The 15994-nt window shown below is 36.9% G+C and overlaps 1 protein-coding gene across 3 annotated transcripts in view; it reads right to left on the reverse strand.

The window, feature by feature from the left end:
* uggt2 (UDP-glucose glycoprotein glucosyltransferase 2) overlaps positions 1 to 15994 on the reverse strand; it is a 92948-nt gene that overhangs the window by 18095 nt on the left and 58859 nt on the right. For all 3 annotated transcript variants that reach the window (XM_088603675.1, XM_088603667.1, XM_088603685.1), the window contains exons 24-30: positions 15061 to 15191; positions 14396 to 14491; positions 11800 to 11902; positions 9970 to 10049; positions 9174 to 9363; positions 7848 to 8006; positions 5863 to 5948 (exon numbers count right to left, since the gene is read on the reverse strand). In XM_088603675.1, the coding sequence (XP_088459801.1) occupies positions 5863 to 5948; positions 7848 to 8006; positions 9174 to 9363; positions 9970 to 10049; positions 11800 to 11902; positions 14396 to 14491; positions 15061 to 15191 (845 nt within the window). The remainder of the gene's footprint in view (positions 1 to 5862; positions 5949 to 7847; positions 8007 to 9173; positions 9364 to 9969; positions 10050 to 11799; positions 11903 to 14395; positions 14492 to 15060; positions 15192 to 15994) is intronic.

The following is a 15994-nucleotide window of genomic DNA, read 5'->3' on the forward strand; positions in this document are numbered from 1 at the left end:
TAAATGACGATTCATGCTCAAATGTTTTGTTAAAAAACATGAGAACAGGGTTTTCTGCAAAAAAAGAGTAAAATTGCTAAATTACTAGCTTTTCCTTTGTTATTCACTCCAGAATCATTTTATTCTCATTCCATTATTTTGCATTAACAATCACTGGCAATTGTCAAATATAAAAAAAAAACACCTTTCAGACAACAAGCAGTACAACTGAAAAAAAATTAGGTTTTTGAATTGTGAAATGGACTTGAACCCTTCTTTGCTACTAGTTCCATAAATCAGATGGTTTACTCAGAGGTTTATAATCTAGGTCTGTCAAAGTTTACACTGCGATTGGTGCAGGTAATTGAGGGTTTCTGAGATATGTTCACTTATACAGTCACATATAATGTAATGAGTCACAATCCAGGTATGCACTCTTATTAACTAATAAAACTGTCAGGAGTTTTCTTTAAAAATATAACCAAGTAGCATTCCCTCCGCGGTTGAAGCTACTGCAAATTCCAATTAAAGGAGACTGAATTTAGACATTCTGTTCACACTCCTGAGAATTATCCAAATTAACAAAAGCACCACCACAGGATCCAGGGAAGCACTGATCACATCGTTGCCAACAGCACGCACTTAAGCAATGGTGCCCTTATCAGAATGTTATATTATAGTTATTACATTACTTGATTATCTTTTTTCATCCATTTTCTAACTTCTTGTAATTCAGGGTTGCGGGGCCTATCCAGAGCTTATCCCGGCTAGGAATGGGCACAAGGCAGGGCACACCCAGTATGGAAGACCAGTCCATCTCAGTGTGTACACACAGACACACACATTCGAAGGTCAATTTTCCCAGAAGCCAAATAACACACAAGTCTGTCTTTGGTGGAGGAAACCAGAGCACCCAGAGAAAACTCATGTGAACACAAGAAGAACATAAAAAACTCCTTGTTGATAGCATTTCAGGTGCTGAATGGAACCCCGGGCCCCTGTGCTGCGTGACAGCAATGCTAATGACTAATGAGCAGAGAAGAGATTTCCTGAGGTAATCTTAACTATTGCATATGATTGCAGCTGTGAGAACAGGACTAATGACTTTGGATTTATCTCAAACCATTGGATAATTGCATTTTGTGCAACCCTACACTAATAATAATATACTTTTATTTAAAAGCGCTTAAATCACTGTACAATAATGTGCATAATACACATAACAGAAGTCAAATGAAAGGAAGGGGAGAAAGTATGTCAATTTCTGCAGAAAAAACACTATAAACATTTTTACATAAAACTAGGTCTTCAAGCAAGTTTAAATAATTTTGACCATCACAGTTTAATGGATTTGGGCAGTGAATTTCACAGACATTGTGCACAAGAGATGGCTCTATCTCCCATAGTTAAGAATATGGTCAATAGTAGGTTAAGAAGGCCTGAAGCAGCAGAACACAGATTATGTATTGGACTACACCCAAGCAATAACACCTTACAATAACCTGGAGTTATACTGTTCAGTCCCTGATACATAAGCAAGAGAACCTTACCAAGCTCAGTCTTATCATCACATGGAGCCAATATAATTTACACACAATATGGGAGATATGTGCTGAGGCAGATTTTTAATGAGTACTCTACCTGATATGCAGAACTCTCAACTAAACTAAATACTAAAGACTATTTAGTACCACAGCAGAGACTGAAGTATGGTGTTACAGTAGCGCAATCTTGGTTAAATTGCAAGTTTAAATATTTCAACATCAGACAGGCAAAGCCATAGGATTCTAAATGAGCAATGTTACACAGGAGGATGAAAGATACTTGTGATATTCCCAAAATGAACACAGATTAACAGATGGTGAAATGCAACACTAAAGATTCCCACTCAGATTTAATTTTGCCATACCAGGAACAATGACGAAACAATGACAAAGCCCTCAGGACGGTTCTGTTGCAGCATGGTGGTCAGTGCTCCTGTCTCACAGTTCTCGGGTCCTGAATTTGTCTAACTGACCATTATGGGCCAAAAGACCCCCTTTCTTTTGCAGTTTATATTCTTACGTTAGGGCCTTAGCGCAGTATGTCCATTAACTGCTTCACAGACCATTTGTGTAAGGGTGGATTTTTTTATGCCAGTTTCCATTTATGAAGACTAACCTTTAAAGTCAGTCATAAGTAATACTACTGTATATGCAACCACTGTTCAAAAGGCTTGGACACCTTCAAAAGTTACTAAATGTGGAGAATTAACCTTATCACAATGACAAATGTTTCTCTTCACCCGGCACAGTGCAGTATGTTTTAGACTGACAGGTATTAGACGTTTTTTTTTGCTGTTGTTATTTAAGTTTTTTTTTTTTCCCCACACACTTAAACCATTTGGCCAAAGCGTAAAAGCTTAGGATATCAATTTCTTTCCTACCTCAAGGGACGACTCATGTCTCATTCATCCCTGTCACACTAAGGCAGTAACAGTGAAGCCCACCGGACAGGCAGCTGTAGTGAGAAAGTTTTTTTTCTGTTTTTGATTTGCCCTATAACTAGAGAAGGCCAGTGCTAACCATATGAATAATGTCACTGCCAAAGTGAATAACGACACTGCCTTTTAGCTTTACCTGAAAGAGAGAACAGATAAATCTTGATGCCTGAGATGATCTTGGTAGAACTCAGAACTGCGCATCTTCAAACCCTGTGTTAAGGTATAGCTTGAGGAAGACAGTTGCTGTAACAGCCTTGACCTTGCTAGATAAGAAGTAAAAGTTACAAAAGTTTTATTTTAGTATGTTAATTGAATGATTCATGCTCATTGTCACAGCTTATTTAGTAATTTGTAAATAACACCTTAAAATTCATTCTCATCATTTCTTGTACAGTAAAACACTTTCATCTTCATAATAAAGTTACCATTTTTAAATTAGCTGGACTGTACTGACACGGGTGATCTGATTTGCCTGCTGTATTACATGTAAAGTGAGTCAAGGGATTGCCAGTGCAAGTCCTACTGAGTTCACCTCTCAGCTGGGTAACCTGAGGAATGAATCCCTGGACATGGTGATCTGGATTTGTCTGATTTCACCCTGAATGATAGGGTGACTGATGAGACCAAGCAGAGACTGTCTGTGCTGACATTTTGCCCCATAGGTTAAAACACGCCTGACAAATCCCTTGATTAGACACAGTCTGCAATGAGATCAGGAAGCACAGCAAGAAATCCAAGAACAATCATCACAGCTAACCACCTAGTGCTGCCTCACCTTCCCTCTTCTATCTATCATTCTACTCATTCCCTCTTCTGTGGTGTAAAAAGCTTGTAGGCACCAGGAGTACTTTATTCCTGATCACCTTTCAGCACCTTCTCAAAGCCCATCTTCTCTCACTGCACCTGTGACACTTACGCTCAGTCTCCCCTCACAGCAGGAATTCCTCATCAGCACTCCACTGCTTCACACCTGCTACAGAAGCACCTCCAGTTTTTACTATGGAGTCTAAAGAAACGATCATGACTTGCTTTTCCTTTCACTTGAACACGCTTACCTTTTACATAATCTGTTCTTGAGTTTCTGCTACTGCATATCTTACTCTGATGTTTCGTATTTCACTAGATTATGTTCTAACATCAGTTTTACTATATTACTCTGATTAATTAGCTGTAGTAATTAGTAACAGGCTGCCTGTGACATTGTAAAGTTCCTTATTGAATGAAATATGGTTTGTTCCTGCAAATACCCAGGAAAAAGAATCATAACAACAACAATAATAATAATAATAATAATAATAATAATAATAATAATAATAATAATTTTACGATGATGATACTTCTATAAAAACACTACAGTACCAGCACTCTGTCCAAAGGCCAAGAAAAGAAAATAACACAGAAGATAAATATGATGAGGGTTTCTGTCTGGAGTAAGTTAAATTATAAAGGAGGACCAATCTTCTGATTTTCAGCAAGCAGATTTTAAGCTCTACAAAATAGTACATGTAAAGTTTAATTTCCTCACCAGATTCAAGATGTGTGTAAAGTGCTCAAGTTTTACCGTATGTACAGTGTTTTTACCAGATAAAGACTAATGGTTTTCGGACAATATTTTATTGATAAGCCCATGTCCGCAGTGGTTAGGAAAGCACTCACAGCAATGCTATGAAAATGTTGCTGTATTCATTTTGACTGACATTCTGTTTTCCCTTCTGTGTCATTACACAACGCTGGAAATGCAGAAAACCTCCTACTCGTGCGCAGACCTTGAGGATGGCACAATGATCACTGTTTTTGTTCTTGAATTCCGTTACCATAGAGATTTTGTGCTTTCGTCTGGTAGGTGACACTGGCATTAGTATTGAGCAACTTTCAATGACATCGCTCCCCCCACTGGCTATGTTCACATCATAGCAGAAAGAAACTCAATATCCCTGTAAAAGTGTGGAGCGGTTGCCATAAAGATTCTAAAGATCCACCTCTGATAAAAGCTGCAAGACATGTATTTGTTAACTTTCATTTCTTTTTCCTTTTGAAAATGTTGACATATGCCAAGGGCATCATTTTTGACATGACTCAAAAAGTTCATAGCCATACACAGACTGAATCCCATTGTTATTGCAGGTATTCACAGACCATGTCTTATATTTTCGTACTGTGTACTGCAAACCTAGGCCACAGTACACATACTCTTACATTGGAAAAATCACTTGCTGTAGCTTTCATTACTGTTCACAATGGCATCTCCCAAACACAGGATGAGATGACATACTCATTTATATATTTTAATTACTGTATTTACAAACTGCAAGAAAAGTGAAGAAACATGCCCTTTTGTTTCTACACCTATATAACCCCAATAAAAACCAAATAAGTAAGGTGACAGTTCTCACTGGTACTACAGTGCGTACCTGACATTAGACATATTTACATGAAAACATTTGTCAGATGGCTACCATTATGAACTTAATACGTAACTTTATACATAATATGATCAGCAATTAAAAATTCTAGTCATGCAATTACATCCAACTAAGAACATTTGAAGGACCACTGCTTATATGATCAAACACAAAAAAATGTATTCATTTTTATAAATACAAGTAAAAATGTGCATGGCTTCAGGAAACTACTTGTGGAAGGGATCTGCGTGTTAATGTTGATTCTTATATGTGTTATTCTTCATCAAGACAAAATGGGAAGACAATAAAAAAGATAAATACATGCTTGAGTAATTTCACAAAAGGTATCCTTGGATTGAAACTCCATGTAATGCTTGAGCTTACAACAGACTAGTAAGATCTTTATTGCATTCTATTTTGGTTACCATACCACAAAAAGTATTAAAAAGAGCTGAAAGCAGAACGTGTGATACTACAGACAACCATGCCCTGCCTAATGAATCAAAAAAGTGTCCACAAAAGGTGTAGATCACATGAATGAAAAGGTACTGTGAATATCATCTTCTCTTTGCAGCAGATGGTATTATCCATGGAGAGAGGGGGCACCTCAGGATTTGATTGATGAAGTAATGGTCATTTTTTATTCAGATGTATAAATCTTACCAGGGCAGCAGATATATATTTAATCCCTTTCTCTCTATTGTTTAAAGCTTTTTTGGAGGGAATACCAAAGCATCCATATGACTGGTAATCAAGTCCGCGAGGAATTCTGCTGACATTTCTTGTTTCTGCCTTATTTTTTTGCCCTTAAAGAAAACTTTCACCTTCCAATCTAATAAGCATGCAAGACTGTTGACAGCACTCCGAGCAGCTCCTGTTTTTCAAACAGGATGACCATGTAATTCTCAAAACACAGATGTTACAAAAACAACTTTATCACACTGACATTTCATTATACCAATAATACAAACTTGGAATCAACAAAATGATTATACTCACGCAAGTATTTGATAGATGTCTTCTGACCTGCCTTTACGTAACCTCAAGGTCCAGGCACCTGGGTTGGCTTTCAGCTGAAAGTATCCCTGTTAAAAATAAATCACAGCTCTTTCATTTGTTGTCACTTAGATGATGCCATAGACCCACTCAGAAGAAACTGGATTAAATGTAAAGTACAACTTTTGACAACACCATATACCATAGGGTTGCTGACTTTTCTAGATTGCTCTGGAGTCCACTGAAAAGACAAGTACTTTCCTACACTACCGTGCACACACATCACAACCAGCCAGTGTCAGGATCCCTAGCACTTTTTATAAGATGATGCGCTATAGTGATCTATCATTTGCTTAACACCACGGAACCCAAGAAAAGCACTGGCCTGATTGACCAATATAGCTCAGATTTGGAACTACTACAGTCATATTTTACAGTACCCCAGTACCACCACCAGAGTGATTAGATTGAAATAAATACGGTCAAGCTATCAGTGTTTTCTGTATATCATCACAAGGTTTCCCAATGTTAGTGTCATGTTATCGTCATAAACATAATTTCCACCAATGTTTAGGAATGTTTAGGAAAGTGAACATCATATACTATCTTAACTATAATGAGCAAAATACAAATTAAAAGTCATGACTTAAAGTTTAAACTTAAACCAGTAAGTCATGACTTACTGGTTTCAGAACCATTTGCAAATCTCAAGGCAATGGTACATTTTATCCAGTACCTACAGTAATGCTTACAAATGAGAAAAGGGAAATTGGTCCGTGTTATGACCCCAAGAGTCTAGGGGTAAAGGGGTGTAACTTTTAAGATGGATTTGGATGCAGGTGGTTTTCTGGTGAGGGACTTAGGAATTGTGACAAAATGTTTGGTGCAACAGTGATTTATTTTAAAGTGAATAAGTAACTGGTACATATACAGGACACAATAACACACAGGGAAAAGGAACTTGAGCAGTGCCGAAGGAAAGAAAATAACTAACAAAATGGAGCGGGCTAATAAAGTGAGGGAAAGCTGACCTAGCTATCAAAACAAAACCCAAAACACCCGGTCTTCGGCGTCTTCTAATGCCCTGGCTAACCTTCACTAACTACGAAAAACATACAAGACAAAAGGCACTAACCTGCCCTAAACTAGTGTTTCTAAACACAAAGACCAACTACGTGTGCACAAATGTACCCGACAACCTTAACTAACCCTTTACACAAAAGTTCAAACAAATACACAATTGAACTAAGAATACAAATAAGGGAAAACAAGAGTAGACAAAAGGAATAAGGTACAAAAGAGCACAGAGGTTGAAATAACATGTTTGGGCAAGGTAATGGCGAAATTAAGGATAATACAAACAAACGAAAGTACAAGAAGACTAACACAAGCTGAATAGAGGAAGTGAAAAAAAACTAACATACAGACACACACGGGGACGTAACAGTCCATGTTAGTTGCTTAGTTTCCAGTAATAAGGTGATTTAGCTTTAATAAATGTCAGTATATCAAATGTATAAAAAACTGAGCATTTTCACTCTGTCTCTTCAGAGAGTATGATTTTAACAAGGTCTTATTCTATTTAGATACTTCTTGTCTCGTCCCACACAACCCCTGCCTGTTAACACTGACACCTGATCAAATGACAGCATTCGAAAGCTCTTCCAAATAACTAAAATAAAAAGAAACTAATAAGGTATTGAAAATTCTTACTGATGCCATGTGAACTACAGTATGAAATGCAGTCAAATGGCTTTCTGTTCTTTTTAGAGTGGGTAAAGGATCTCTTATTTGCATGGTTGTTCCTTTCTCATTTCTCGGTTTCCTTTTGTACTGTTTTGAAATACAATATGCTTATAACAAAGCAGAAAGACTTCTGTCTGAATAAAAATGTCATAGGGTATGTTTGGGTTTTCCCGACAGGTAAAACCTTCTATATGTCTGCATTTCACTTAACACAGGACAAGCTTATAGAAAGAAAAACATACCAGATTAGCCATTACTATGGTGTCTTGCATAAGAAGGTCAGTCTTCGTCCCCAGAGTGAACTGCAAACCTCGTGGGGGCTGTCCAGTAGTGATATCAAAGCAGTGCCCTTCAAGCAGCAGGTACTCCAGTTCATATTCTGCTGTTACAAATCCATTTAGCTGGCAAAACAGTAAGATACAATGAACATCAAAGAAAACACATAAAAATATTTATACATGTATGTTTATTTTTTAAATGTTTAGGCATCATTTTGATTAATTTACTGAACATGACTGAATATTTGAATTTCGAGTACTGCTGCTTAAATACCCTACATTTAAAACAGCAAAACATGGAAGACAAATACATAAAGTTACCATTATGCTTCATGAATCAAGAAAACACCTTAACGCCATCAGTATGCTGCAGGCCATATTAAGTCATAGTAGTCATGTGCTCTCTGTGCGTTTACAGCCAGAAATATATAACCTGACAAGACGCAATGGCCCAGACTCATCTGTCAATGACAGACCATGATCTGGGAGACTTGCTACAATCTAATCATCAGACTTGTCATCAGACCATTTGTGGGATGAGCTATGATGACATGCGGCTCCTAGAGCTCCACGAGAAGAATAGGACAGACTTTTACAGTACTGTACAACCTGGTACAAAGCAACCATCGTAAATGTTGAGCTTTAATTGCTTACTATGGTGCCCACACACGCTTATAGACTCTGAGTTGTTTAATCATGTTGATGACAAATGATAACCAACATAATTATGTTACCTAAGGTATATTTCTAAGGCTCTTATCCAAAACACAGTCACAGGGGAGCCGGAGCCTATCCCAGCAGGCAACAAGTGCAAGGCAGAATACACCCTGGAAAAGGCACCAGTCCATAGCAGGGCACACACACACACACATGCACACATTGACACAGGGGCCTATTAGTCCTTAAACCTACCAGCACTTCTTTGGATTGTGGGAAGAAATCAGAGAACCTGGAGGAAACCCATATAAACTCCATGCAAAGAGCACCCCAGTAACTGAACCCAGGGCCTCAGCTCTGTGAGAAAGCAATACTAACCACTGTGCCACTGCTGAGACAGTATGAATAAGAAAAATTTATGCACTGAGTATCAGGAAAGGTACAGTCCAGGTCTGAACTTGTGAATTTACAGTAGTAAAAGTCTTGGCTGATCTTGGCTCATGTTGTTCCAGTTTGCAATAGCTGTACATCCATAATTTGCTACATTTAAACAAAAATATGAATGTATACATATAAGCCAGTTTTCCAAGGCCTTGACAAAATGTTGTTTTAATTTGTTTTTTTTTATCATACCTCCTGTAGGTGAATGTTATCCAGGTCATATAAGCTTCGTACGGACTCCACCAGCCAGCTCTCAGGTGTTATCATGTTCAGGGTGAAAAGAGGAGATTCTGGCATCTCCACAAATTTGGCCACTGGGCCAGGAGACAGGGAGTTATTAGATAGAAAAGATACGTCAGGCTCCAGTACAAAACGGTAGAAGCTGGAAAATAAAGTGAGAGGAATTGTTAGATAATAGTGGGTCTATTGTGAAAGTCAGAAGCTAGTAGCTAGATACCTTTCTTTTTTATGTTCATGAGATCAAAGGATGGACATTTTATATTTAGTGATCGATATTTTTTTCCACCCAGTGATTGCGCTATGATGATGAACATGGAAAATGAACACCACTTACTAAATATTTAAGGCTCTTAACTACAGTATATACAAAAAGACTTGATACCCCTGAATTTCTATAGCTTGGCATTGAAAGTGTAAAGCATACAGTATAAGCTACCATATCTGTAAGTAATAGAATAGCACTGAATGGGCTCTGTTACATACAGTATATATAATATACATAATTTTTACAAACATTTAGTGCCCCTCTGACCTTTGGTTCTCTCACCCAATCTGGCTAAAAGCAGGTTCTAGCAAACAATGTATAAAAGAGCCCTACAACAATAAAAAGTTAATATACAGCTAGCAAGCATTTTTACTACAAGTTATTGGTTTTTGTTCAGTCAAAGCAGAGACTTGTGTAAAAATATCTCTGACCCCTGGGTGTCCACACACATAAACAGGAGTTTAATTATATTTCACTGCTTACCCCTTCAGAGGCATCTCTGAAAGCTTAGACTTGCAGTTCATAAATACCTGCAGCTTCATATTGATCACTTGACTGAGCACCTAGAGAAACATGGAGAAAGCAATCCAGTTATTTCACAGAAAATAAAATAAATTAGTTTCTTTAAGAGTAACCTTTCTAGATGCAATAATGATAATTTCCTATTGTGTCTAGACCATATTCCTCTACTAAAACCAATGCAAATGGTACTTAAAACAGAGAGATAAAATATTTCCTTAAATCTTATTGTCGTAAATCCTTTTAATTCTTGCATAATTTACTAGTACAGTATTTTTTGTTCCCATATAAATGCCATTACCAATAACATAAAAGGCAAGAGACTCATATACTGTAAGGACACATACTGTATATGTATTTTGCCAGTCTAAATCTCATGTTTTCTTAAGCTACCAGTTTTGGTAGCTCACAGAATTTGACAGTAATGAAGAAAATGGGTGTAATATGTTGCTGCTGTAGATAATAAAGCAGTAACAGGTTTTTGCTTAATAAACCCAGCAGCAGGCAGAGAAACAACTGTAAACAGAACAACAGCAGCGTGAGAAGACAGCAAGGTGCTTTAGTAGCTGGCAGTGGAGATAGACAGGCGCAATGAAGGTAAACACAGGCAAGCATGGTCCAGGCAAACACAGTCCAGAGCCGTGAATGGGGACAAGCAAACGTTAAAACCAAGGGACATAGTGCAAACTTCAGAGGAGAACTGAGAGAAAGAAGTCAAGGGCCCAGGATACAGGAAGCAAACACAGAGAGAACTTGGGAACTCAGGGAGCAGCTAGAGATGTAGTGAGCTCAATGACAGAGTTCCCAAGTACTGCCAGATCACAGCTTATGTAGTCCTGAACTACCTGAGGTGGGCATGGTGAATAATTGCCTCCAGGTGGTACAAGACATCTGTGAATTAATTACCATGGAAACTGGAGTTGAATGGCAGGTGAGTGTCAGTGTGACACGGCTACTGTGCAAATACTAGCTTGCCCTGCTGCTCATGCTCAGTGATTTCCCATTGTCGTGCACGTTACCTCATCATCAAAGTGAATTCCACTTGCTTGCAATTAGACTCAAAACTGTTTAGTTTGCATGCTGGCAAATAAGAAATGTTTACAGGTCTTATTATGCACCAACACCCATTTGCAAGCCAAAATAATGAACTAGAATACTATGGATTCTATTGCATGATATGAACACTATACGTCAGTGCCAAACCTTACATCTAATCTGAGCTAACTGGTGTGTAATTAGGGGGATTCCAAAATCAGATTCACTTACAGGGGGCTGCACTTAATGTCTATGGTATACACTGATCACAGTCCAGTATTTCATGCATGAAAACTTCAATGCCACTAACACAGAACATACAGGCAGTGGGTTGTGCTTCTTGACCAAGTAGAGGAGCCAAATGTAATGATTTTGAAGCACTTAATAACAGAATATGCCCTATTCTTCGAAACAGGCAAGAGCTTAAAGACAAAAATAAGTAGATCAAAAGCACTGACAGAGCTTGGAAAAGAACCTATAACTTAACCAAGTATCAAAACAATAGACAGCATTTAGAGTATCTGTTCCAAAAAAGTAGGCAACACACAACTACTAATTATTTTTTTAAGTTTATTAAGCTTACAGCCTCTTTAGTGAACTGATCTATTCAGTGTTTGACAGTGTCATTTGGGAGAAAAAACTCCTGAAAGGTGACTTCTCTTTATAAAGCAGGTGGGATAATTCATTTGGATTTAATTGCAAGAGAATCACACCTCAACAGATGCTATATCAAACAACAATACTAAGATCTCTTCTTACAATTAACAGAGATGACATCTTCTGCGCCTCCCTGCTCACTGGGTCGACAATGGCCACAACATGATAGAACACTTCATCTTCTCTGGGGGGTATCTGAACTACACTGGAAAAACAAAGGAAAAACAGAATTTCAGTAGATTTACACATGTGTGCCTTACAGTCAGCTATTTACAATAAATACTGTAATAAACTGGGTGAAATTGTGGAAATTGTGGAGTATAATTAGCTCTTTCTTGTGGGTTATTTTTACAACTCAGTAAAGAGAGAAAAATAGTTTGCAGGTAGAGTTTTAGGTGGACATTTTTCACATATGCACTAGTTTGAAGAGCTAGTGGCACTGAAGTGCAAAAGACAAGCAAATAAAAAACAAAGTGAAATAAGACCAAACTGCATCTGGTTAAATAACTCTAGCAACATATTCTCAATTCTTAAGATGCTTCTGGGAAGGTTAATTTAAACTTGACCTGACTTTGAGGTTAAGAGCTTGACTCACAGACCAATCAGTTCCCTGCAAAAAATGATGTCACCTTTCTCCAGGGATCCAGCTATGCTGGCAGTTTACAGTTTGCCGATAATTTTTATTTGAAAGATACCGTTTCAGCAGACAGCATATACTTCACATTGATGGTCTGTTAAGCCCATACATTTAGGCCCATTAATTGTTAATACTGCTCATCACAGCCAAGCATTAAAAGAATTCCAATTCTGTTTATAGGGCTGCGATTCCCTGTGACTGGTGTCTTTTTTTACTGTGTTGGCAACTTCAAGCAATTTAGTAAAATGACAATATGTCGTACAATATAGTGGTGTTTGTACCAAAACTGTTTTTTTTGTACATTCATAACCTTTCTTGACCACACATTAGTGAATAATATCGATCAGGGATTTCATTAAATAACTGGTAACATTATCAAATTTAATTCTACCCACTGTAAATGAAGCTTATGTTCCCTGAAGCTATGCACCCTGACCTAAACTTTTCTTGCAGCATTTCCTAATATGAAAGGTTCTCCAGAAGGCCAATCGAGGCTGATTCTGATTTTTTTTTAATAGGAAATCAGCACAGCATCAATGTCGAATTAAAGAATAAAACATAGACTTTTAGTTTTTACCTGGCTTAAGACTTTCTGCAACATGGGGGTAGGGGAAGCCTCACCTACTGTGTACTACTTCAAACCTACTGATTCACACAACAAAAATGTTGGAAAAAAAGACAATATCCCAATAAACGAATACATTATTTATTGTTTATGATGATGATTCCTTCTTCTCCAGTCATACACAGCTGTGCTTCTTCTTGTTTGGCGAAAATTAGGGAACATTTTCCTTCAGAGCATTGCACTACACTGTATAGTACTGTACCACTGTGGATGATATTTATGTATTTTGTCCTAGCCCTCTGCCAAGTCTTCGCCGTTATGGTCCAACTATTGTAAATGCATATATAACTGCTAGTTACTGCTAAAAATGATAGTCGATTCTTTGCCAGGTGTCTTCTCTGGCTTTTGCAGAGGCTACAGTACAACTCCTTGCCATTACAGCAGATTTTAACATCTAGACAAAAAATAGAGTATATATAGGCAATCTAAAAAATAGTCATTATTCATGGTCAATGAATTAAGATGTCTGTTCTTTTGCCGTGGTTTAATTGACATTGCTCGCCCCTCGTTGTCTACTTAAGTGCAGCATGAACTTACATCAGGCTGTTTAAACCAGATAAATTAAACCTGGGTTTTCTTGAAATGGAATTAACATGAACTCAATTATCGAGTTAAGTTTATCTAGATATAACTTGAGAAAATCCTGAATTATCCTGCCTCAAGAAAAAACTACTTTCTGTAGTTGGTTATTAAAAAAAATCAAAGCAGCAGCCTACACTTTCTAGTCTTATAAATTTCTGTTATGCATATGCAGGTTACTCCTTACATCACCTTATATCACCGTCAAAACCATACCAACCTAATTCCGACACTCTTTTTGCTTTGCATGCTCTCTTTTAGTTTTCACACCCTTGCTTTTTAGAATATGTGTACATTATTTTATAAGATTATGAGTCTTCACCTTTAAATTCACATTTGTTGATTGCACATACTGTACACTCTTTTCAGCTAGCATGTTGACTCTTTTTAGATTGTAAATTTGAAGGTCCACATTTTTTAGCTTTTGTCACCCCTTTTCAGTTTGCAGCACCTCTTTTTATTTGCAATGCATCTTTTTTTTTATTTGCTTGTCTTTTGCACTTCAGGGCCACTGTAGTTACATCCTATAAATGAACTCATTTTTTCCAGACTCTAATGATTAGAAATTTATTAGCTACCCACTGCATTTTTCAATACATTTAAAAAAAGGTTATTAGCATAACGTGAAAAATGAAGGGCGTCACTGGGATGCAGTGGTTTGCATTGCAGCAATCACAGCTCTGTGGCCCTGGGTTCAATTCATGGGGTGCTTTTTTCTGTATGTAGTTTGTATTTTCTCCATGTGTCCGCTTGGGTGATGGCCCTCTGATGGACTGGACTGTGTAGCTCAGAGAACAAAGCTGTACAACAGAAATGGGATTCTGTAGGTTTGCCGCATCTGTAATAATCGGACTTACCTCAGTTCATCTTTATTAAACCGGATATCTTTCCTGGATTCTCCCTTGTGAGCTGAAGTCAGAAGAGCATCAACTTTCATAACGAAATCACTTGCCCTGCACAGAAAAAAAAGACTGATTACCAAACTGTGTACTTGAACTGAATGCACTTACATATTATTTAATGTGTTAAGTAACTGAAACAAATATGCACACACAGAAAAACTTAAAGCAAATAATGCAAACGTATACACTTCTCAAACTATTCTTATTTTGTCTAATACAATGTCCTAATGCAAACATTGCCAAGATTTTTTTTTTACAGAAAATAAAGCAGAATTGAAAATTTTTAAAACTGAATATTTAAAAACACAATATATTTTTAAATATATATATAAATATTTTAAAACAAGTGCAGTTTCAAAAACATTAAATAAGTACAATATTGCCTACAAACCACAGGCATCCTGGAGTTAAAATTCCAAGACCAGCATGTATAACTGACCGAAAAAACATACATACTATAAAAAAAATCTAAAGATATTTTAGAAATTTGAAGATCTCCCTGTATAGTTGGATTAAGTACAGGAAAGTGATTACATATTATTTTGTAATAATACTTGGGATTTAATGGATGGGGAAGTACCAGTCATTTCTCAGAAAATTAAGTAAAAACATCAACATACTGTTTCCCTTTCCAATTCATCTGCTTGATTTTTACTTTGACTTTCTCTGCTGATGTGCTCAGTGTTATCTTTTCTAGCAAATGAAAATCTTCCGGATGCAATTCTTCTTTCTCTTCAAATGGTCCCAGGACCTAGCAAGAAACCAGGCATTAAACCAAAATTACTTATCACAAACAGGAAGTTTCACAAACTTTCCACAAGAAAAATCTCATTATGGCTCTATAAAAATTGTACTTCACAATTTAGACTGAAGATTATCGAGCTTGTAAGGTTTTTGAAGAACATTTCTAAAACAAACAAGTGTTTGTTTCTCTCTCAAACGTCATTTATTAACAGGTACAATCTCTTTTTAAAGCAGACAATTCTATTAGAGGTGATTCTGTTGTAACACTCCTTGTGTATGGCCATAATAGGTGTGCAACACAATTAAAATACTTTAAATTGATTCTACTTTCCTTGTTCTTGCCCTTAGGTTCTTGTAAATGATCGACAGTATTTACAAGCTATTATTATAACGGTCATAATTTAAAATAAGTTGCAAAATATACCCTTTCAAAGCGTTTATAATAAAATAACATAAGGAATCACAATCATTTGTTTTCTATAACTAAAGATCCAAGTATCTCACCCTACTGTTTCTTGAAAGAAGCTAGGATATTGGCTTCAACAACATGGCTGAGAAGCTTGTTCTATATTCCCACAGTACTTAATCTAAAGAAAAAGGGTTTCACATACAGTAGTTTACAATAAAAACATAAAATTCCTAGTTTACACTAAGTACTCAAAACCCTTCTGATATCACCTATATACCATATCGAATGCTCTCATCCATTACTGCTATTGCAAGTTCAAATTATTCTAACAAGTTAATTTGCAAGACATACCTTTACTGAATTGTTTTCTGACAACTCCCTACCATAGTAGTAGTTTAGCT

Source organism: Lepisosteus platostomus, chromosome 2, assembly GCF_059453375.1.
Source record: "Lepisosteus platostomus isolate fLepPlt1 chromosome 2, fLepPlt1.hap1, whole genome shotgun sequence".
NCBI classification, from domain to species: Eukaryota; Metazoa; Chordata; class Actinopteri; order Semionotiformes; family Lepisosteidae; genus Lepisosteus; species Lepisosteus platostomus.